At 37.4% G+C, this 24,958-nt stretch overlaps 1 protein-coding gene across 1 annotated transcript in view; it reads left to right on the forward strand.

Annotated features, from left to right (window-relative positions):
* The window catches only part of LOC150101050 (uncharacterized), a 159,743-nt gene that overhangs the window by 16,360 nt on the left and 118,425 nt on the right, over positions 1-24,958 (forward strand). Inside the window, exon 2 of the mRNA XM_090401536.1 lies at positions 18,152-18,259. Within this exon, the coding sequence (XP_090257662.1) occupies positions 18,152-18,259 (108 nt within the window). The remainder of the gene's footprint in view (positions 1-18,151; positions 18,260-24,958) is intronic.

Here is a 24,958-nt window from a genome sequence, read left to right on the forward strand (position 1 = left end):
TCGGATGTAGGAACTGAAAGTGATGACCGCAACACCTGTCTGCTGTTACGGAACGTGAAGAATCCCGCCAGCGAAAGTTTTTCACGGAAGAAGGTAAGGTAGTTGCATCACTTCCATGCAGGTTGCCACCTGCTCGTCGTGACACGTGCACATCTGCTATTTGGCACTCACGCAAAGTGGCACATTGATGTTTATTTATTGGGTGAAATGCGGGAAGTTTGGGCGCGAAGGGAATCATGTATCCATTGTGTAATGCTTCCGGGTTTACTAGGTCAAGTGATGTACGGGTAAATAAGGGCTGCGCGAGATTTAGCAGCAGACCTACCCTGCATTCTGTACCATGCGTTGTCTAATCCAACAATCTAGCAATGTTTTCTCCCAGTGGGCCCTCAGCGACAGTCTCGCAACGACCTTATCTCCTCCCTTATGGGCGCACCACACCTAGAATTTAATTGTAATTACGTACTCCCCAAGAACTCTATTAAATGGTTATTATGTTCATTAACGAGCCGTGTCGCCCAAGCAGCAGATCAGCCATTGTCCTTTGCAAGGTTGGAGTCCTTTGATACGAAATTCTGGTAGTAGAAGAGGTGTGTGTGTGTGGGGGGGGGGGGGGTTGCCTGGTTGGCCGAGTGGTGAGCGTATCCACTCTCCAGCCAAGAACCTGCGGGTTCGAATCCCTCCAGGGAGTGGATGTTTGTGATTGTCCTACAGACTTTTGTGGAAAGGGCATCTGCGACCCTACCACCTCTTCTAGCAGGGCTTCACTCCTAAATCCCAATGCGTTACGGGAGTGACCGTACGGCGTCAAAATGACGTCTGGGAATATCTGACTAAAAGGTGGGGGGGGGGGGGGGATTTACTGCTAAAATATTTTATGGTTCTAGAATTCAATGCTGTAGGGTCATATTCTCTTATGCTTTCTTTCAGATCCAAACTTGCATTTTTCACATTGTCTTATTCAGTAGTATCAGAATAACCGGTTCATCCTTTATTTTTACAGCATCAAAGTTACGCCTATAGTTTGTGCTAATTATTATCTCACCATGATGTCTAACTTGTAAGAAACACTCATGTTCAGTGTTTCAGTGCGTCGTTTCACCAAGTATACTATTACAATTAATTGCAGATTATTTATCATGAGCTTTCCCCCTCCATTTTTGGTTCAAAATCATTACCGAGGTTAATGTGATAATTTCATTCACTAAAGGTAGAAAAACCGATAGTGCATTAGTGGGAGAGCTGAGCAGATAACAGCGAATCCTACTCGAGAAACCAAACACGATACTTTTCAAACCATTTCAAGCCTCCAAAAACTACGGTGCTACTCTCATGAAATCTGAGACCATGTGTATTGGAATCTATGAAAATCGCCTAGCATCTAAAACATTCAAAATCTCCACGTACACAACAAGATTCAATCACCCCCCCCCCCCAAGTAGAAGAGTGATGCTATCCACTTAGGCCGATTTTTAAACGAAAATTTAGAATTCATCTTTTTCTCTTATATTAATTCAAATAAATTTAATATCTCCTTTTTCTCTTGATATTTTTGTTTGTATATCTTGATTGTAGTAATAGTGTGGGAAGAAGCTTCCTAAGCAGTGTCGTGTCACTTGATTTTCTTTTCTCTCTTCCCGCGTTTGATCGTCTATGTTGAAATGAAATGAACTTGGTGCTCAGTGTTACTTCCTCCCTGTTACTGATATTTGATACTTTCGGTTGCCATTTAGAATTGAAGTAGCAAATCTGTCAATACCCGAGAGTTCAAAACAAGATAGCCACTACTACTACATGCGGCAATTTTACGTGAATTCGGATCTGACCAATTGCGGTCAGGACATGGCCAACACCGACGTAAAAGCGCAATTGAATTTTATCTGCTGATGATAAACTTATAGCGCCTAACTGCGCCCTTCTCGCTTTCTCTCATTGTCTTCCCTACCAGTATCGATTACCAGATGGCGTAGCGATGAAACTTGGAACCATGCCAGTCTGTTTTTCGTCGCTCTCAGCCTCCTCACCCCCCCAGGAAGCTATTCTTGATTTCAAGATTTATGGCTCAGCATTATTCGGTATATCGTCTAACGTGTGCATTTTGAGAATCTGCTTTATACACACATATTACAGAGAAAAACATTCTCTCTCTCTCAGAAGTCCGCGTGTGTGTGTGTGTGCGCGCGCACTTCATTCTCATGTTTTATGCGCTGTGGAACTGGCCGTGACATCGCCTCTGGCAGGCTACAATCCGCAAGTTATTAAACCACGAAGGGATGCGTAAACACATGCAGTACAAAATGCTGCACTTCGGAAATTAGAGCAAGAAAAAGATTCGAAGGAAGTATAGTTTCTGTTAACAAATAGAAGATCCGTAACCCCCCCCCTCCTCCCCCATTAGATTAGGGTATAACAAACTCGTATTCCATTGAACAAATGAAATCGTACCTAAAATAGCACATTCTCAATCCAGGCAAAGACGCTGTCATGGTGAAATGTAAAAATCAAACAGATATTCTTAATTCTAATGAAAGTGTCAGTATTTATAAATCGTTTGGAAAGGTTTTAAAATCGGAAGGATATAAGCGTAAGGCTGAGAGTTCTCGAAAAAAAGTTTTTACCAAATCTGTCCTCGAGATTTAAACAAACTGTAATGCTTATAAATAGGAACCTATTTTAATCACTTCTAAGATACTGTGAATTGAATCGAACCTCCTTTGCGATTGGTATAAAAGTAAAAACAGTTTGATGAATAATGCGTTGGATGAAGGCATTTCTTCCGCTTAAGAATTCTTATAATGCTTTCAACATCGAATGCAACCATGAAGAAAATGAACATGATTTGTGCGAAACATATGATAAAAGCGCAGAAAATTGTAGTTCTTTTTATTTTAGACGAGAACACAGTCGATTTTCATACAGGAAATCGAATGTATTTCTTAGGCCTTCCACAAGAAAAAAAAATCTGCCATCTCCGTATGACACCGACGAACTCATCTTCATTTGAAAAGCTTTTATAAATGTTTGTTACGTCTTCTTACAAAGAATTCTCGTATTTTCCAATTTTTATACTTAATTAACAGTATCTTTACGTTTAAACTATAATACAATATTTCATTTTATTGAGTGTTTACTATTCAGTAAAACAAAAATCTTTCCGAAAGAAACTTCTTTTTTTTTTTTTTTAGTGTAGACTCTTTTTTTTTAAGCACAGAAATGATACATTAAAAAATCGGTTCGTCACTGGATGCTTCTCCATTAAAAATAAAACAGACCGTTGTGTTTTTGTTTTGTTTTTTTGATATCTTTCGAGATTTTTTATAATAGGATTTCCAAAAAAAATGTCGATAGTTTAAATGCAACTAATTTTCAAACCAAATCGGCGAGTTATCTAACCGAAGATATAAATTGTTCACATTATGGAAGCAACTGTGCGTGCGTGTGTAGCATTGAAATCAGTGGAGGTCAGGATGGTGACAGTTTAAGAAAAAAAAAAAGAAAAAGAGCAGCGTGTATGTTTTATAGTACGCAGAATTTTAGCGATTATATCATTCGAATCCATCTGATGATAATTGTATCAGACAATGTATCAGATATAACACCGGTAAAGAAAAAAAAATGTAATTAGGATCAAAATCGGATGTATTTTAGGAATACATTCGATTTTGATAGAATTTAACAATAGAAACTTTTGTGAAAACGCACTCTTGGTCAGTACTGTTCAGTGATAAAAATGGAATAATTTACAATAATGCGTTTAAAATTCACACAGATTTAAAAGTGCATATAACAGCTTCCCTCCCTCACCTATTTTTCTTTGAAGAAACCAAGTTGTTTCTCCATTAAACATGCATTTTATTTTCCGTGGTACTGTTGCTTGATTACCATGTTGCCATAATGGATCAGTTCACCCTACTTATTGTTTGCCGTAAATCTCGTACTTGTCCAGTTAAAGAAGTAAATCTCAGTGACATTTTGGTTCACACAAGCCCTTTAAACACTTATTCGTTTATCTTAAAAAAAAAAAAGCTATATGCTTCGTGAAGCAACAAATTCCATTCTTTGTCTCAACTTATGGTATGAAACTATTATTCAGATAAATTCTGATCACAAACAAGATCGTTTTTACTTCTGTTTAATCAGATGACGTTTGCTGGCATCGCATCTTCATAAATTATTTCATCTGATAACGACTTCCTATCCATACCCGAAACAAAGAGTGATTCATCTGTCATCACCGTGGTAATTTGCGACGGTGGCAAAACAAGTCTGAAGTGTGAGGCACTTCTTATGGCACCTTCTAATTTTTGGGTGAGTCAGATGTTCATTTTTCATCGAAAAATAGAAAATCCAAAACATCCAGATACAGTCGTTAACAGAGGTAACAGTTTGTTGCGCGAGCTTTTGATCCTCTCCCAAAGCAGTACGCGCTTGTTTTTATAGTCTGATTTTTAAATGTACCATAAAATTGAATTAAAGAAACGCGAGATTCAAGACCCTCAAACTCAAGTAAGAACTAGAACAGAATGAGTTTAGGCTGCACGGGAAAAATTTTTAAACGTTCCTATACTTATTAACTCATGATAAAATCTTTCAAACACCTACAAAATTTTGCATACCTTAGAAATCCTTAAATGATCGATTTTTTTTTATATTACAGATTTGGATTTAACACTTCGAAAATATACTAGAATCATGAAAAAATGAGGAAAATAAAGTTGACCAGTGAAATCAATGCGAATAAATTAAAGCCTGCAGAACTTAGACCGGTGGACGCGTTCGTTAGTCACTTCTATGAAGTTCTGAAGAAGTCAGCTATCCGTGCAGTTTTGGAGTGAAGCATTCCTCGATCAGCTGTTCACATAGTGTTTCAAAAGGATTTTATAATAAGCTCAAGGCATTTTGAATTCGCGCAGTGAATTCAAAAAAGGTGGGAGAAGAACTGTACTGAGTTGTAGTTTCGGGTGAAGCAACTTCAGGGGAAAAAAAACCACAAGTTTCGGTGAAGAAAACCGTATGAGACCTGCTAACTTGCCTTCAAATGAAAAAGCCCTCCCCTCGTGAAGTGCTTTCTAGACTTCATGAGGGGAGGGGAGGGCTTTCTAGACACTTTATTGTACAAAAGTATTGTTTATTGTTTGATCTGCATAAAATGAGCCGAACACTTTATATGTAAGTGCATTCCATTCTCTTTTTTTTTTGGGGGGGGGGGATGTCTCTCGGGAGCTCGAATTTGGATTCAGTCGGTAAACTTACTGACTGAATATCCAGCTCCCGAGAGACATCCCCCCCCCCCACAAAAAATGCATCGAATGCACTTACAAATAAAGTGTTCGGCTCATTTTATGCAGATCAAACAATAAACGATACTTTTGTACAATAAAGTGTCTAGAAAGCACTTCATGAGGGGAGAGCTTTTTCATTTCAAGTTAGCAATTACAAGTTAGCAGGCCTCATACGGTTTTCTTCACCGAAACTTGGGTTTTTTTTTCACCCAGCAAGTAGGCAAACCAGGAGAGCACACAAAAATATTATTTAGTAATAATAATAACCACCGTATCCTAAAAGTATGGTTGTTAAAGCCAGTTATTATTATTACAATAACTTTGAAGGACGTTTTATTATTATTTTCTAGTTAGAAGAGTCTTTCAGGGCTTTCCGCATTTTGGAAATATTGTACAACAGACTTTGGATGTCCATTTGTTTTTTACTATGGGATTACGTAAAGGATCAAGTGCGCGTGTCAAAAAGCGACTTCAAAAATTAACAGACCAATTTGTGACGCTGTTCTACAGCTACGACAACACGAACATTGGAACGCACGGAAAACTTGCAACCCGAAAAATACCCGGAAAACTTGCAACCCCAAATGACAATAATCATAACAAAAAGCTTACAAACTCAAAAGTATCGTTCGCAATATTTGTTACTGCTATATCTTAATTTTTTCATTGATTATTGCCTTAAAATATCACCTCTTTGAAAAGCTTTTTTCTAATACTGGAAAGTATGCAAAGTGATGACGATCTACTTTTATATCATTTCTTCAAATGTAAGAAATCACCTGAATGATGCAAATAGATGTCAATATAACTTAACTTTCCCTTTCAGATAATTTTTGTGAATGGGTTTTATATATTTCAATAGCTTTTTTAGCTAATTTCCCGCAATACTTTCTTATAACAGTTAGATGCACGACAGCACGCATTGACACATGAACCAGAGAGAGAAAATAAAAATAAATCGTAGTTGCAAATAAGATTTCAATGATTTCTTATAATTTTAAATAACACTATTAATAAACCTTTTAAAACAATTCAAAGTCATATTTTTAAATCAGATGACAGTGCATGAATTATAAACAATATGCTCGTTACTCTTCATAATTAATATAATATACAGCTATGAAAAGTGTGTGAAAGATAGATTAGTCATTGAATTGACTGCTAATTTCACTTATAAATAATTTATTAATCTTGAGAACGAAGTTAAATCACCCCTCCTAAAATGAAATCATGGCCACGTCGCGCAGCTGCTAAGCACAAACATCCAAAAATTCAAGTTAAATTACATCTCACTGGTGTCTCGCCCATGTCTTTAACCCTTACATCAGACTTAGCTTCACCCCTTTCTCCATTATGAACTTGACCTATCGAAGAGATCAGCGTCCCCTCACTGAAGAGTTATAGTCGGACAATGATTTAATGCCCCCGTAGCTACCTGTTTCACCTGACAGTCGCAGTAGTAAGGTTGGCAGGGTTTTTGACACATGCTACTGTAATGAGAGTGAAGAAAGCTAGCCTTAATGTCAACGAGTCCCTCTTCGATAACTGGCTCGGTAGTTCTGAAAGTTTTCAGTTTAGTGCAGCAACGCCTCTACAGAATATAACTGGCATGGTTATCCAAGCATTATAACAGCGGTTTCTGTTGAAAAAAAACATTAAATTTCACACACATCAGGGATTTATATGCTGGACTTACGTAAAAACATTTCTTCAGTCAATATCTCCATTGGAATATATTCAAAATATATTCCAGTGCTCTTCTATTGAAATTAAGATATTTTACTGCAAGTATAAGGTTTGTAACTCTCGGCTCGTTGTCACGATAGCTAGTGAAGATGGTTAACAACCTGACAGCTGTCAAGTATTTCTGGAATATCACGGGTTGATTCCGGTCAGTGACAGTTATTCTGATTTCCGTTTCTTCCAAGTGTTGTGATTTCCCCCCTACTTTTTCATTCCAATCACTTTATTTGTTTGTCCTTAATATTAACCAGTGTTCGTAATTACAATTTTGACTCTTTTTTTTTTTTTCTTTCTAATTCAAATTTGTAATTCTTCATTTCTGACATTCATGTAATCGAATTACTTGCAGATTATTTCGCAGAGTTGTAACAGAACACTTTGGCCTATTAATCCCATTTCACTCGGAATTAGCATTGACCTGCTTGGTCATCGCATCGAACAGCGGTAAACTCATTTGTCAAAGTCAAGCAAACAGCGCAGTTTATCCAATTTGTTTAGGGGAATGCTCCAGAAGGATCTTATAGGGGCGCTACGCCATGTCTCCCTCTCTCCTCGCTAACCTAGCCGTGTTACGCTCAACCTTCACCTTTCTTGTACTCAAAACCTGCTCCACTTTCTCCGAACACCCCCATGCTGTGCAGGCAAATCAAATTTTACAACGGAAGTTGAACGAAATAAAAAAAAAAGAAGTCAATTTCACGTCATGCACTGTAACCATAGAAACCGACTATCTGTTTTAGACTTGTCTGTTAGCTTCGTAATGCGCTCTCGTGACACTCGCACGCACATGTAATGTCATCAGCTGCATTATTTCTTGCGCTTGACGCAAATCATTACCGGAGGCATACGGACAACGTGAGCATTGGCATGTCAGGAATCTTTATTGTCGAGGAGCGATCGAATCGTCTGCGAAATTCACAAAGTAAGTCACGACGTAAAATGCCTCATCGGACAGACAAACTTAGACAATCCTTGGAAGGGAGGTGAGAAGGAAGGCAGCTTTAAGAAAAACAGTTATTCAGATAAATAATATCCACATACCACAGAAACAGAACAAACAAACACAAATTATTCTGATTAGAGGAAATAATGGATAAGTTATGTAGTTAATCTCACATGGAGTTATATGTCGGCGGTCTGAGAGAGTCGGCTTTACCCAATACAAAATTTAAACTCAGTCATGTTTCTTCGTTCTTAACATTTTAACAGCACCCGAGAATAAGCACATTGAGGAAAGTTTTGGTAAGTAATAATTTGCGTTGGTTGAAGAATGAAATGTTTACAAACAATGAGATTATGTTATCCTGATAATTTTTTATTAGTTTCCTACCAACAATGTCCCTAAAAGCTCCAAATTCTACTCCCCACAATTGTTCATTTTTAATGCAATAGAAGTTATATGTTATAACATACAGGTATAATAATAATAATAATAATTACAATTAATTTACTATAGAATTCTCCTTCTTTTAAAACTGGACGTTGTATAATAAACACGGTGCCTGTCTAATAAAGGATTGATTATTTATATTAGTAGAAAAATGTTTCGTCTTTACACCATTTTTCTTAAAATATTCATGCGCAAAAGGACTTCTCCTTTAACAGCATTCAAAGCTTCATGATTAAAGAAGATGACATAAGATATTGTTGGTCACTTGAAGCTATAGTTCGGCTTTCTGTCCTTTGTGGATTGAAGAAGGAAGAAAGAAAGAAAAAGGAAAACATACGTACACCCTTACAGCAAACAGTTTTTCTTGATATCAAAACTGTAATAAAGCAGACTTAATGCTATTATTAGGTAAAGCAGGGAATCAAAAATTTCGAATCCAACCCAACATACCAGCTTTCCATAATCAGATGGAGAAGCCATGCAAAATTATGTGGAGTAAGTCCATCCCGACAAATCTTCCTTTATTTATTATTCAGGTTCAGTGACCCGTTACGGTCAAGTAACTTTGCTTTTTACAGATTCAATGTTGTTAATGAGCGTTTACTCTTATTTCCGTAGTCTATTCTGTATGTTAGTGTGCGTGTTCTCTGAGTGAATTATCTGTTTCTAGGTGGGGGGATCGAATTTTTGGGTTGTCTCCCTCGGTGTCTGTGACACTAATTATCTCTCCTTCTTTTATAAGCACTCATAAATATTTCTCAAGGCCTACACGCAATATGAACTGCAAATTTTTTTTAAGCAAAAGAACATCGGTGCTACGGATATGCTAAACATAGATTGAACGGCGTATTGGACAGGCAAACAGACATTTGTCTATATATTTAAACTAATTGCTCAAACATTTATAGAGAAATTAAACACTCTACTACTTACATTTACTATCAAAAAATAAAGTAAAAGCGACATTAAGATGGCTAACAATAAAAAGGGCCCTATAGAAAAGAGGCGTTCTGGTTCCAGCGGCTTCTTAATTGCAATTATCCATTCACTATCTACAGAGTGGGTGTTTCACAAAAGGTTGTTTTCCGTGTATTTTAAAGCGATACACACACACTCACACATAGTGACGTGCGTGATGACACAGCTTTACTTATTGCTTCAACCTACTATTTCGTACGCGGTGTGTGTGTGTGTGTGCGTGCGTGTGCGTCAAGTGAGAAAGAACCGCACGTGCGTTTCCCAGGCAATCGAGTGGAGAAGTTAATGCGCGTGCACGCTTTCGGAACGGTTGCTGGTTTGGCAATGGTCGCAGCGTGTTGACAAAAAAAAACCCAGCTCGCTTGAGCGTGAATGGAAAAACGGGTCAGTGGACTGAAATTCTGTAACAAGAAATCCGATGTTTTGTTTTTTTATAAATTGAACAGGGGGAAAACATGCACGACCCTCCCTCGTGTCCTGTTATGCTGTTCAAGAGAACGGAAGTGTGCTTTTAAAAATTTTCTGTGAGAAATAAAGAAATTCCGTTCTTTCTAATTTATTTTTCAGGGGGATAATTGTTTTGCAACGTGATTTCATCCGTGTCTACGGAAACCAGAACCAAAACAGCAGAGCAAACAGCAAGAGTTGTTAAAAAAAAAAAAAAAAAAAGAGAGAAAATAGAAATAATGAATGGAGAGAGGGAAGAAAATAGCTAATTTTAAATTTATATATACAGAGCGAAAGAAAGACCCATCTTTCCTTTGGGTTAATGATAATGCTGCACTGCTTTAAAAGCTGCAAATAAGAATAACAAAGTTTGCAGGTGGTTACGATGAAGCAGGTTATGTTACGTTGCTGGTTACATAATTCTCTTCCTTAATAAGGAACATTTTTCTTCCTTATATGAATCAAGCTGCACTTATCCTGCCACATTTCATCTAACACTTTCCTGTTGGTTTACACTGCCGTCTCCATTGACTTATGAGTGCCTATTAATACATTCCTTATTTTTTTTATTTTTTCAATTAACATCTAAACAATGTAAAAAAATTCTTGGTTTCGTTTCGTATTCTTAGCATACGAATTAAATGTTTTTATAAGTTTTTGTTTTGTTAGTTCTCGTTTTCGACAAATTGTGGTTTCGTTAATTGTTTTTCAGATATTTCATTACAGAAATAAAAACAGATCTTTTCATATGCACGCAGTGCTGTTCGATCTCTTTTATTTATGGCAATTCTTCCATTCTGCTGATTTATCATTAAAATAAAACGAATGAGACAACAGCCCTGTCTCACTCTGTATTTCATATTCAAGCATATATTTACTTATGAAAATTGGCTGAAGTAAAAATTTTATTTAATTTTTATCTTAAATAAGAACAGACTACATTTTCCATAAATGAACCTTGACATTCCAATTTTAAAATCAGCTTAACGAATATTTGGTTTGTCATGACTAACTTGTTAGAGGACATAATTACATGGATGATTAGCAAATACCAACTAAAACATGCTCAGTGCACTAGATATTCGAAGTTTTGTGCTATCCAGTCAGGTTTACCTTACCCAAAGTTTGTAGCACAAAATTTGACATGCGTACGCTTTACCCATTCTTATCCCATGAATCACAGTCATCAGTGGCATTTGAAGTGGTATGACGTTAAAAAAATATATATATATAGACTGTTGGTGAATAATTATTGGCACAGTTTACACTTTTTTTTTGAAGCCGAGTTTTCTGTCGGCATCAGTATTTTTGCTCTTTGTAAATAATTATTCACCAACAGTCAATTTTTTTAGCATCAATACCACTTCAAAGTTTGGCGGTATTACTCACTTTGTCTAAAACTGTAAGTGCTGGTGCTTTCACATTAAAAATAATCTCTAAATACACAACCGAAAGTATACGTTCATGTTTACGTTGAACTTTGGAAACTAAACGTACGATGGAAACGGTTTTGGTTATTCCCCTTGATGATATTTCTTTGAAGAAGCCGTTTTGTGCGCGACAAATACTGAAACGTTTCAAAACTAAAACTGTTTTCAATAGCTGCTTTAAATTACGATAACGAAATCAATTTTAAGCGAGCCAGCAGACTAAAGCTAAACACCAAACAAAATTTTCCGTTCGATATCAGTTGGAAGCGAGTGTCATGTGCTGATTAGTTCGTATGCAGATTTTAAACCTAGTTTTACTAACAAGTAAAACAACAGGATTGATTATCCGTGGCTGAGACTTCGAATCCAGTTTCGGGCATGAATGTTTGTGATTGTCTTTATATGGGAGATAATTTTCATAAATAACTTAGTGTGACGAAATAAAAAAAAAATAAATAAATAAAAACCCCTTCTTTGGAAACCACTGGATTAGAGGAAGCAAAACTGGAATGGATTCAAGTTGTAGTTCTCTTTGAAGCCCCACTCATCAGCCATTTCCACAATGATTGCATATGTTTGTTTGTTTGCGGTTTATTCTGCGATGTCGCATATTTACTTATTTATTTTTTGTATATGTTGACTTACTAGTATCATTTTTTTAAACTAGTGTCTTTTTTTTTACTATTAACCTTTTGGGTGAATTATAGTATTACTCGATTTCTAACGACTCTCTTACAGTAAAAACTTCGCTGTAATTTTATCCAATTTATTTGATTTCTTCTCCGTAAATACCAGTTTTTCTTAGTAGTATCTTCAACCTAATAATCATAGAGATGTCGCGTAAATTGCTTCATCATGACGATGACAAAAACTTGTCTTGCACGCTTTTATCGGGTTAATTGGTCGGAATGAATCTATTTGATTACCCAGATCAGCAAAAGTACTTCTACATAAAAAGTTTTGTTGCATTGCGGCGTCATATGTATTTTGTGTATGTGTATGTGTGTGTGTGTGTGTGTGTTCTGCGCATTTCTTCTGATCCCTTTATTAATGATTTCTTGGTATTCCCTTTCTGTTGCATTTGTTCAAAAAAAATTCTACGTCATGAATATAGAGTAGGGAAGCTATCCTATGCTGTCATAAGGCTTACTGTGACTAAGTTTATTTTAAAAACAAAATAAAACTCTTATTAATTGTTGTTAACAGCCGACGCAGTTTGTTGTCAACAGATAACGTGTCATTATGTACGGCTCCATGCTGCAGTGGCACACAAAGTATTTGGGTACAATATTTAGTGCGTGAAATGGCAATTGACAAAGTTATTTTAAAGGAAAGTATGCAAGAAATAATTGATGGATAAATCGTAGTTATTAGCTTTATAAGTGGCATAGATTATGAGGAAGGAGATAAACAGAGTTTATGCTTCAAATAAATGGACTCTTCCAGGAAGTGTTTGAACCTTTTGACATTACGTAATTTGTTGAAAGGGATTAGTCACTAGGTGTGGCTTTGTTCCATCCACTGCTCTAAGGTGGCCCTAAGAACAGCATGTGCAGTGAGTCACTAAACTAAGAACATTGCGAAATATCTTCTACAAATGAAAGACGAAAGGAAAATAATAAACAGCCGGCAGACATCTGTAAAGGTCATGTTGCAGATACTCCGCTACAAATCAGTTGTTTTTAATAATGTATGCTGGGTATTACACAAGGGATGTTCGTGCTGCGTAGGGACCGGAGCACGCAGCAATCAAATGCCGCTCTACGCATGACGCTTCACAACTTCGGTTACTGCAGAACACTTGCCATGCGACAGCCTGTAGTAAGAGCGATGAGCAAGTTGCGCGCGTGTGGGACAACGATAAGACGTTTCTTGCGTTCATGATGAATCCTTTGCCAGCCTAGTTCTCATAATCTACTCGGAATGGACTGAAAGTATCATAAATTAACATTGCACGAACTCTGCAAGATCTTGCATCACATCCAATGCCCAGTTAGAGATAACGCCATAGTGCGACGTCACAATGGGAGGCATTTTACGTCATCTCTCTCTCTCTCGCTAGAATTTTTTTTTTTTTTTTTTTTTTCACAGAAGTAGTATCTCTGTAGCGCCATCAACACTTATCTGGTCTCTTTTGTTAATTTTTTTTTAATTTTTTGTTTTACTCTACTTCGATGCTTTATGTGATCGATTCCAATTTATCAGGAAAACGCATGCATTTTTTCCCTACTTCTGTTTCAGCTAAAAAGGATTTCATTAAACTATTGTTATCGTGTTTATAACCCACCGAAGCGCAAGAATTTCTTTTTTTTTTTCTCTTTAGACTTTTGTTTGCGATTGCACAACTGCAGTCACTCGATTGCTGCCAAGCGCATGTTGTTAAACACGTGTGCATTCTCATTAGTTGGCAGATGGCCAGCATCGATGGAATCTCTTTATTGTTGAATGTACGCATGCGTTGTTGAATGGAGCTAGGTTGCAATAATAAAACTGCTTTCTTTATAAGTCATCCATCGTAAACTTTTTAAAACCTTCACTTTGTGCTAGTATTCTCAACATTTTTTTTCTTTAAATCACAAAAGATATGAAGGGGAAAAAGTCATAAGACTTGCAGCCACACAATGAATATGCGAATTTTAACCAGACATTCACACAAATTCATTCGGTTCTCAATGAGTCCTGTCATCCACACATGACAAAATATTTCCATTCAAATTTTAGATTAAATCCACAAAGCAAAAATGTAGTGGTAAAAATATGCTCATAGTTTTCAGTTACTACAGGAATTTTAGACTTAACAAATTTCTATGCCGTTTTCTTATTAATAACTGTGCTCATTGAATATTAATAGACTTATATTAATCTGTAATTTTGTTTGCTAAACTTACCATATACCATTTTTCGCGTTGTACTTCTCCTGAGATGTATATGGAATGCATTATCCGACCGCTCCGTCAACCACAAAATACTACCGTCTTCTCTGTGGATTACTCAAGGTTTATTTGTAATATAGCGACCTTTTTTTTTCTCATACGGAAACACTACACTTGTATTTAGATTCCATAGTAATAAAGTTGGGAACATATTCTGATATCCGTACATATTCCGCTATACCAAGGTCACAGGCTTCTGCAGAACTGACGTCTGCCAGATCTCCTCTGCTAGTAAGTGACCTTTTATTCTTTCATAATTGACTGCAAATCAATAAAGTGCTTGACGATTAGTCGTTCGTGTCAAATTTGTTTTTTTAAGCTGAAATCTTTCCCTGAGGGGAGTTCATATCCAAGCGAGAGCAGCAAGTGAAGCCCGATGGGACTGATGCACTTTAGGAGGTCAATTAAATTTCAAACAGCGTCGTGTCAAGCAGTGATGTGACCGATGGCAGGAATGTGTAGCAGCAGAAGGAAGTGTCGTGGGGTCATCCAAGATTTTAACTCTCTCTCTGAGAAATATGCTACACTTCTCTAGAAATTATAACCAGTGATTAAGCGAAAAAAATTCCGTGTGATTGTTTATTTTTTTAATATGAACTTGATATTAAATAACTGAATCCTCTTATGCAACGAAAATGCAAGCACAGAAGAAAATAAAAATTTTGCCCAAGATAGCTCATTAAATCCTGAATGACAATCTAGTTATACTTTCGAAATTAAATTTGAATTTCCGAATATTATTCCGTATCTTTGTTTTGGCAAAACAAACCTTTTGCAGGCTTATGCGCATCACACGATATTTGATGCGTTATTTAACATCTCTAGTCTGCCTCGATGTAGCAGCTAATCTTATATGGAACTCAATGAAATAAGGAATACTTTGCACACTGAAAGTGAAATATTACTTTTCACTTTCTGGAAAATATATCGTTTCTCGAATATGTGTGTGCGCGCATGTGCTGTCTTGGTTGGCTGAGTAGGTTGCGTTGGAACTCGCTAACAGGTGTAAGTTAGAATATACCCGCAGTAATTAACATGGATATTCGAATTTTCACATTGGGGGACGAAAATCGTCCCCCGATGAGAGATCACCACTCTTTTTATTGGAGACTTGAAATGAGAAAATGATTTGACCCGCACACTACATTAGATTTCTTGGAGAACCGGACTATCTAAACTTTAGTAGCCCTTGTACTAAATGCATGATGGGGTTCCAACATCTCATGGATGGGATTTACTATATTATATATATATATAGGTTACAACAATGGATGACTGCAGCTGTGAAATACTGGGACATGAGTCACTTAGGCTTAATTGACTTTCAGAAAGTTATTATTATAAACAAGTATATTGGTCATTGACCAGTTAGTGCGACTTCATCACAATTACAGCCTCTAGGATCAACTGTAGCCAGGACGTTAAAAGTTGCTACATGACTGTAGCCTACTAAACTGTTAGCCAACCACATTAACTGGTAGAAAGGAATGTGAGAGTGCCCGAAAAGATTTGTTTCCTTCGGTCCCCGTCATGTGTCATTGGATTTTCATAACCAGAAAGTCATCGTGGTCGTAAATATTTATTCAGTAAATTAGATAACAAACTCCACTGCTCGCTTCCCATTGGAATGACTGCTGCGAAAGATAGCGATAACTCTTCTAACAATTCGAGGTTCGACCTGTTGTGTGGAGCTCGTCGCGATTGGGCAGGTGGAAGTTAAATACACACACAGAGGAGCAAATCATGATTCACACATACACACACACACACACACACTTCAATTAAAAGACATGCAAAAATCAAATACATGCGTTTGAGTATAACGTTGCCGGAAGAACCAGAGTTCATCCTCCATCCTTTGGAGTGTGATGGCACGAGAAGTTTTTCCAGTGATCGAAAAAATAACAAACACCGAACATTGCAATTCGGTGCTGCTTAGTTGTGATGGTTCTCTGAAAACGATCTAGTTGAATATTAACACATCACGTCATAAATTGTTTACGTAGGCTATGATCTTTGGCGCTTGATTTCATTTCATGTCCAAATACTTCGTCGTTCTCTTTCTTTCTTAGTTGTTCTTAGATGGGTTGCAGATTAAGTAAACAATCTTTGGAACGATCAGAGAGAGAGACAGAGTCATGAAAAATATGCTTTTCCCGTCTGAGCCCGAAAAAAACCCCACTCAATTAACAGACATAAAAGTGACACCTTGCAGCCTTCATTAGCCTTTTGGCACTGAGTAAAGAGCCTAATTGTACTCAATCTTGTATATTGTTAGATATAAACGCGCCTTATCTCTGCCACACACAAACACTCATGTTTCAATTTCTTTCTAGTTTGCCTGCACAAAAGCTCAGATTCGGGCAAATAGGTGTTTAGTACGGAAGTCGTGATATAGTTAAGTGTTTCGAAATATATAATGCGCTGTAGTTGTTGCTGCCTTTTTGTAATCACTTAGAGCACCAGTTCACTCGATAAATAATACAACATCACAACTATACAGTGCCTTATTTCATCACAGCATTTGAATTCGGAATGGAATGAGCAGTTTTGGTCAGTGAACTACGCACTCAACTTATTTCTTGTCGTTTGTAGCATATATTTTATGTCATTTCGACTGCCTAATTTTGTGACTAAAATGGCCCGATTTAATCGATATTTAAGTCGATTTCATGTTTTATAGATTTTAAATTTCGTTTTAAATAAATTTTAAATTTTACACTGTTCAGTCGGTATTGACGATGCCCTTTAGTTGAAAAGAGCCGGTTCCATTCCCGTCTAGGATGCGAAAAACTTTCATCAGGACTTTTCAAGCGAAGGCGAGTTTGTCGGTCTCATACAGACATCGTTGCGAGCGGATTTCATTAACAGTTTTCAAATGCAATGAACAGCGTAGTCGAAGAAAAAAACTTCACCGACTTTTCCTGCGAATGTATTCATTGTGACTTCCGGAATGGCAAAAAGAATGAATGGTTACACTTCAGGGCTCTTCCATGAGTTGTCCGACTGGAAGTTACACGTTTACCTTGAATGACACGAGTTCCCTTCTTTTGTACACATACCCAGTTTCTCTGTGCGGGTGCCTAATTATCGAGAATGTAGGGATTGCCCACTTTATTATGTTGCTTATTATGACTAATTTAAAAATATCCCAGCATGTTCGTTTCCTGTTTCAGTTATTTTAAGCAATTAATTCTGGTTTCGAGAATGGTATACAATGGCCATTTACAACGCCGTTCATATTCTGTGGATTCTATATAACCGTATCTTCCTTCCTTATAATAATCGCCCATCTTTAACTGCCATCTTCAAATTTGTACCTGCGTGGGTTATAACTTTCTGTCTGAAATAATGAGAATAATTCTTTTCTGTACAGCATGCTTGTAGTAAACATTGACCAGCAGTGTGTAATTATTCGAATGGCTTCATTTCAAGAATTCGGAAACATATTGATATTCATTTTCGTTATTTTGTCACCAAATTAATTTGTTTTCGTTGATATTCGTCAATTGCAGCTTATTTGGTTTTATGGATCGCGAGTATTTTCACTCCGAGACCAAACATTCCATTCGGAGCCTGCAGCTTCTCTGTATAACAACGGAATTTCCAGGAAAGCTGCTTTGCAGGGGCTAAAGTTACTGTATGTTAGCTCTTCAATTCTAGAAAAATCTTTTCGTTTAAAACTCTAATTTTGAAATTAAGAAACAAATAAAATGAAAAATTCGTTTGAGTGTTGATTATTAATTTATAACTAAAAAGTGTAGAGCATTCACTTCAAAAGTTTCGGACATATATAATATCATTTTATATAACGATTCTTTTTATGGATACATCTACAATTCCAAGAGGCATAAATATTTAATTCCAAAAACACATTTGATAATAACTCTAAAACTCGTTAATAGTATAAGTTCTATTTATTTTAATAAATGTTTCACTTTATTTCAGAGTATCCTTCGGAAGCTCGAAGGGGTCCATGGTGGAAACTTTGGTCTACGACCACCAAGAGGAATCAAGTGATCCTTCACTGTATGCAACCACTCCACTGATCAATGGGTAAGTTTTTATATGCCACCCGATAAATCGTTGAGTACCATGGTGAAAAGTCATTGAAAAGTTATGGAAAGCACTTGAGTTTTAATCACATCTATGGCTATAGATTTTGTTATGATTTTACTGCTTATTGATTTATCCGTGGACCTTGGATAATATACGCACTATTCCACAGAACGCGAGTGCGTTTGCTATTTATTGTTACGTTACACGCACATTGCTTAATTCAACTGTCTTCACTCTGTTATATGATTAGTGGTGACGTTCGTAATTTTTTTGTGTACTTATACTTTCTAGTTTTTTTAATTAACGAATACAAGACCTTATCTCTTGACGATGTAAATTTAATAATGACTTAAGAAAATAGTCGAGTTTATTTATTTTATTTTATTTTTAATAAAGCTAATTCTCTTTGCGTAATATGTGGGCGCTGTACCGACATCAAAAGATGTCGGTACATCAAAATTTCAGCAAAAGAGAATTTCAATTTACAGTCGTAATGTTGCGCCACAAAAAAACCTTACTTTTTATACTTAAATTATTAACTGCATGGTCAGTTTCTGTTTACAAATATAGAAGAGAAAACTCTATTAGAATCTTGTATAATAAGTCGTCCGGCTTCTCTAAGCAAAATTATAAGAACAATGATACTACTAATAATAAAGATAATTTTATTTAGTAGAATTCCGTCAATACGGTATGCAAGATTTCCTGGAAATCGTTACATAAATTTTTTTAAGTTAAATAGGACATTTTAATAGCAGAGTGGATTTTTTTTTGTTCATTTCCTTTATATGGCTCGTGATATTTATTCTCCTTTCGCTGTTATTTGCACGAAGCCTTTCTGGGATAACACAGATTTGTGACTCATTTGTTGCCTTGTCTCGTCACTCACTTATTCCAATCTCGTTACCCGACAAGTAATTGAATGCTAACACAATATCAATAAGATGATGTCACCGCTTGCAATGGGCGTTTCGTATTTTTGTTTGTCCTTGACCACTTTGCGTTTGCTGGTCAAGGTGTGTTACATCGGCGACCTCTCGTTGCTTAGCATAACGAGTTAGTATAATCGCAATTACATCATTTACTGAAACTGTGCCATTGCAAAAGAGGATCTGGATGATTCACGCACGTGGGCGCAGAGTTCCTTTATTGCTCTTTTTTTTTCTTTTTCTCCTGCTTAAAAGTGGGAAGACACCTTCACAGCTTGGTTTTCATCGATTTCCATGCCACATAGGAACGTGCATTGTATGTGCGCTGTAAAATGAGAAATACTGAACCGGAATTCAAATCGAAACCATCTCTTCTTTCAATTCCGCTCTTGTGTCTCTTTAAGCTACAACCAACGTATTAAAGCGGAAGTCGCGTTGTCGCTCGTTTCTTTGTTCTTGCGAATCAATGACGGCTCTGGTTCTGACGGTCCCATCTTTTTCTGGTAGGTGCGCTATCATGTGCCGTTGCCAAGGCAACCCGATAGTCCTTGACACTGGAGGTGCATGGAAGTCTACCGCCAGACAAATGACCTTGTCCTTCCAAACAACGCAGCGTAAGAAACAGCAGCTAGTGCCGATGGTGAAAGGCTGTTTCTATGGTTACCAGACGAAAGACGTTTGTCCCAGTTCTTCTCTGGGAATGGGTGGTCGCAGATCAATTATCTCTCCGTGAGAGTCCCTCGCACTTACTTACAAAGGGGCAGTCGACACTTTGCGGTTGCTAAGTTACTTTCTCCTAGTTTCAACTGTCCGCGCACAGTTCGACTTGACAGGTGTCCCTGATGTGTTCAGAGGAATTCTGTCAACCGATTCGTATTCTCAAAAATGTTTGTCGGAACGCAGTTTTCCGAACTTATTCAGATGTGTGACAAACCCAGGTTTGAACAAAAGCAAAGAATTGACGTTTGACTGAGAACTTTCCTAAATCACAATCGCTATAGAACGTTGAGATAAAAATAACAATTTGATAGGATAATCTGTTCACCAATGACTAAATTTAGAGGTGGACAATTAAAGCATTCTTAATCCCTTTCCTACTCACATCAGTTATACTTAAATGCATGCATTGGGGTTTTGTTGTTGAGAATCAAATCATATCTCAACTGCAATCATAAGAAGCCGATGAGCGAGAGAATAAAAAGCAGAAGTTTTATTTATTTATTGATATGGGGGTTCTCATGTTCCTCATCCGTCTCTTAGGACTGGTTGAGCCTTCCTAATGAGGGATTAAATATGCATTTATGACTCTAAATCCGTGTGTGTGTGCGCGTTCACTGGCCGGTTTGACTGTTCTGAGGGACGAAAAACCCGAGTTTCTGGGTGAAAAATACCTTTCACCTCCTTATGAGACCGGCTAACTCACCTTTAGTCGAAAGAGACCAGATAAAGGTTCCTTACGTCATAGACGAGAATCGAACCCAGGTCTTCCCGACCAAAGGGCTTCGTCTATACCGACGGAGCTACGGAGGCTCAAAGCAGAAGCTGATGAAACGAAATAAAAGAAATTGAGAAAGATGGAGATACATGGGTTGAAGAGAGACAGACAGAGAGAAAGAAAAAAAAACTTGTGACGATAACTCAGTTCATTTCTGCCTCATTAGGGTTGTTATTTTCGGGTGCTAGGTGTCGTGGAGGTCTCTCTGCGAGAAAAAAAGTCTTTTCACAAAGACCGTGACAAACCTTTGGACCGAATCCAAGTGGAAATGCAAATCGATAGTTCCAATTAAGCAGTACGGATTGTGCTAACTTTGCATGCATATCGAAAAACAAAACTTGAAAGATGCTTTCTACGTGGCAATGGAAGCTCATCAAACATTGCGATTGATGTGGTGCATTTGCCAAACACAATACGTTGGCGATGTGCTAACGTAAATGCGACACATGTGCTACCTCCAGTTCAGAGATTCCTTGTGTGCCAGGCGTTCGTTCGTTCGTTAGCTCCCCTTTTTTTTTTTGATGGATTGCTTCGAGTACGCGGACTTAACAATGGCCAGACACGTGCGACCCACGTGGTAGCAAACCGCATACTATGCTCGACTGCGTTTACTGATATGGTTGCCAAGGGAACCAACTAAGACCTGATAAAGCTACATTGTTGGCGTGCGGAGGGACTCTGCACCGGTTCCCTGACCGAGGGGGGGGGGAAGACTTCTCTATGAGCTTTTAGCTTTTCCATTGAAAATCCTTTACCAAAGTAGGTGGGGAAGGTGGGGATTTATGAGCTGGCAGCCCCTCGATGGGTAATTTAGGCACGTTGTCGACAAAGCACATCTCTGATCTCAACGGGAAGACAAGTTCGCAAGGTTTTCGAGGGAAGGAGGAGGAGTCAAATTAAAATATGGAGTCAAACGTAATTGAGGGTCCTTCTGCCGTCCGTAGAGTGACAAATGTCAGCAACATCTGGAGGCCTCCGAGACGTCATAGAGCGAAGAAGACTAAACGAGTGTCCACTACGTATTTATGCGAAGCATTCACATGAAAATGCAGCGAAAGAACCGCAATTAATTTGGCAAACATTTGTTTGCGGGACGTTGGGTGAAAGAACGGCTTACTTCCACTTGACAAACGGAACATGCACCGTTGCATTTATTAATATTTTGGTTGATTGCTGGCACACTGGTCACGTGTACACGCTGTGGTCATTAATGTGCGTAAATGAGGATGCAAAGTCTGCTCTTTTTCTTTTTTTTTTGCCCGTTTATTAATATTGGTGAAGAGCGCGCCAACTGTATAGCAGCTATTCGACATGGCGCAAACACAAATTGTATTATTGTTATTTCTGCGCAATGGTTAGTTATTTGTATTAGAAATCTAGTTGAAGTCTTTGGAAATATTTTCTCTGATCACTACTTAACAGTGTGTGTGTGTGTGTGTGTGTTAAAGAGAGAGAGACTATTGGTATATACTATTTTAGGTCGCAACAATGCACGAGCACATAAAAGATTCCTTTTGTACGCATAATAAAGCAGTAGTTTCAGTTGATGGGATTTTAACATGTTCGGATTATTCGGCAAAACGATAAATTTTACGAAAGACAATAAATACACTACTTATAGTCCATAAGCTAAAAAGGACTTCAATTGTTGTGCTAATTAATGACGTCAATTTATGACGTATAAAGATGTAATACGAACCACATCTTTTTGTGATTTTCTCAGAGAGATAACTTCTGTATTTTTTTTTTCTCTCTCTTTCTCTTTCTCTCTGTCTTTTCGAATAGATTTCGTGAGCTGAGAGTGTACGTTAATGACTCAGAACGCTTCCGCTTGTTTCACTTCCCAGTTGTCGAGTCACCAAATGTGAGCTAAACTGCATTGAAAGTGTGTCTCGGGAGATTTGTGCAGTTTATTTATGACTGAATGCCTGTGAGAAGAGACAGATTTGGTTTTTCCCCGCGCACAAATCCTAGGGAGTAAGGGGAACTAGGGGGATGCATGGAAGGGGATTTAAGTGTCAATAATACACTACAAATAAATTACGACGTGTCTCGGATTCTGATTCATAATTTCTTTTTCAGTCTTGGTTTTCTTCCTTTCTCTTACGTGATAGTAACGTGTACTAAAAAAAACTGTAATTATCTCTTAATTGGAATCAATGTATTTGATGTATTCCGCATTTCTACATCCGTTTGCACAAAACAGACAGAAGAAAAAAAGTTTTTATTTCAGAAAAATAATCTGCTTGTAAAGAGGAATTATTTTGTTGTTTCCGGCCAGTTTCTCCCAGAGAAAAGCAACAACTCCATTATTATTGTCAGTACTAACAATGCCTCCGATTTTTATTTATTTATTTTTTAGCAACTCATCCTACTCATACTTGGCGACCTCCTATGTCCGTATAAGATTAACGCATCTCTATATTACCGCTACGCAGTCCTGAAAATTTGCAATTGTCGGTTTCTACATCGCTACACCTGTTATCCAATACTCGATGTTTGGAATCTTATCAGGAAAATTCATTTGATTTTACTTTCCGTTAAATCTGCTATCTAAACGTTATATTTTTTCCTATGGTCGTCTAAAAAATTCATAAAAATTTCAATAACTTTTCTCTGCAGTTTTCAGGCGTTAAATCTTCCATGCACAATTTTGCCGTCAATTTCATACAGACAGAAATTGGTCGATGTGATCGGATTATTTTGGGACTTAAAATGACATCTGTAATATTTAGGTTATATAGTTACTTTTGCGAGCTGTAAATCAAGATTGGTACTAATGTAGCTCAGTAATAGACACTGTCATACCATGTTTGTTTCTCATAATTTCTAGTGAGATGGCATTCGTTCTTCCCAAAAAGTCGTGGATTAATTCCAATCGTGGGGCGCATTGTTTTTTGTTTCCCCAAATACCTCGGAACGCCAGTCAGTATATTATTACATCACGCAGGCAAACCGATATGGCCACTGGGTTTCGCCCCACTGAACCTATGGGTTCAATTGAAAAGCCCCAAAGACAGAACCTGTTTGTATCACAACACTGGAAGCACGGGCGAAGGACAAAGGAACGGAGATAATTTATGGACGCTGTCACCGGGTGAAGTGTGATACTACGGGATAAGCTGTACGGAGAAGAATTGGCTATTGAATTTAAACCTGCTGGATTTTTTTTTTTTTTTTTTTTTTTTGAATTTTGTAGCTGCTAGTAATTTAAATAAATGCTAGAAAAAGCGGGAGGAGTGAGAATCTTTTCTGCATCACTGACAGCAAAATATTCGGAGTATTTCGCCTGGCGATCGTTGTAGTAACCACATAACAGGCAGAGTTTTCATTGCCAAAGGGAGGGGGGGGGGTAAGGCGCATTAATCTGTTTCCAACAGAAAGAGATGTTTTGAATTTTTTTCAGGCCATGACATAGTTTGATGAAGCACCTTTTACTTCCTTCGCATTCTTACTAGAAGCAATATTTTCTGTTGAAGTTATAAATATCGTAAATCCGTAAATATTGAAGATACCTTCACTGTTCTATGAAAGCGTGCACTAAATTTATTTAGAGTATTATTTAAATTTATATGTCGGCGTAAACATCTTTAGTCTAATGTAGATGTAATTGAGGATGTTTATCTTATTTACGTTTTTCTGTCAGTTTCGTAATTGGACTCTTGGTAAATAACTGTTTTTCTCCTTTGCCCTTCACCAATAGGAGGGTTTATATGGCCAGTATGCCAAATGGTATAAAACTGACTTAACCGAACTTCAAGGTCTTTTTTCTCTTTACTGCGTGGAACACAAAGTGTCCACTTTTTTGATTGAGCCTAATTACGTCAATCCGCGATGCCAACTCAGTCTTCCTCGAAGTGTTTTAGTCCAGGGACGGACTTAATCAGCAAACTCTTATAAAGAGCAATGAAAGCTGCTCATCGCACCTCATCATGTGTAATGTTTGCTGCGGCTTTCAAAGAGAGACATTTCATTCCCGTGTCCACTTTACGGTAATATGTGTATGATGATAAGTACCGCTCCATTTCATTTTAATGAATGTGTCATGTTTTTTTTTGTTTTGTTTTTTGCTGGTGTCTTGCCAATCCGATTGCTCTGGCTGTGTCCTTGGCCGAATGCCAACTGAATGTCTTATCCTTCATCTCTTTCTTTTTACTGGTAAACTAAGACGTTGGACGATACCTTTTATTTATATATGCGATTTTTTTTTTTTTTTGCGTGACGGGAGGAGAAATAGAACTAAGAATTTAAGTATTTGGTTTCTATTTGATT

The sequence above is a fragment of the Typopeltis vanoorti genome, chromosome 12 (genome assembly GCF_054136105.1).
Source record: "Typopeltis vanoorti isolate ZY-2024b chromosome 12, IOZ_Tvanoo_1.0, whole genome shotgun sequence".
Lineage (NCBI taxonomy): Eukaryota > Metazoa > Arthropoda > Arachnida > Uropygi > Thelyphonidae > Typopeltis > Typopeltis vanoorti.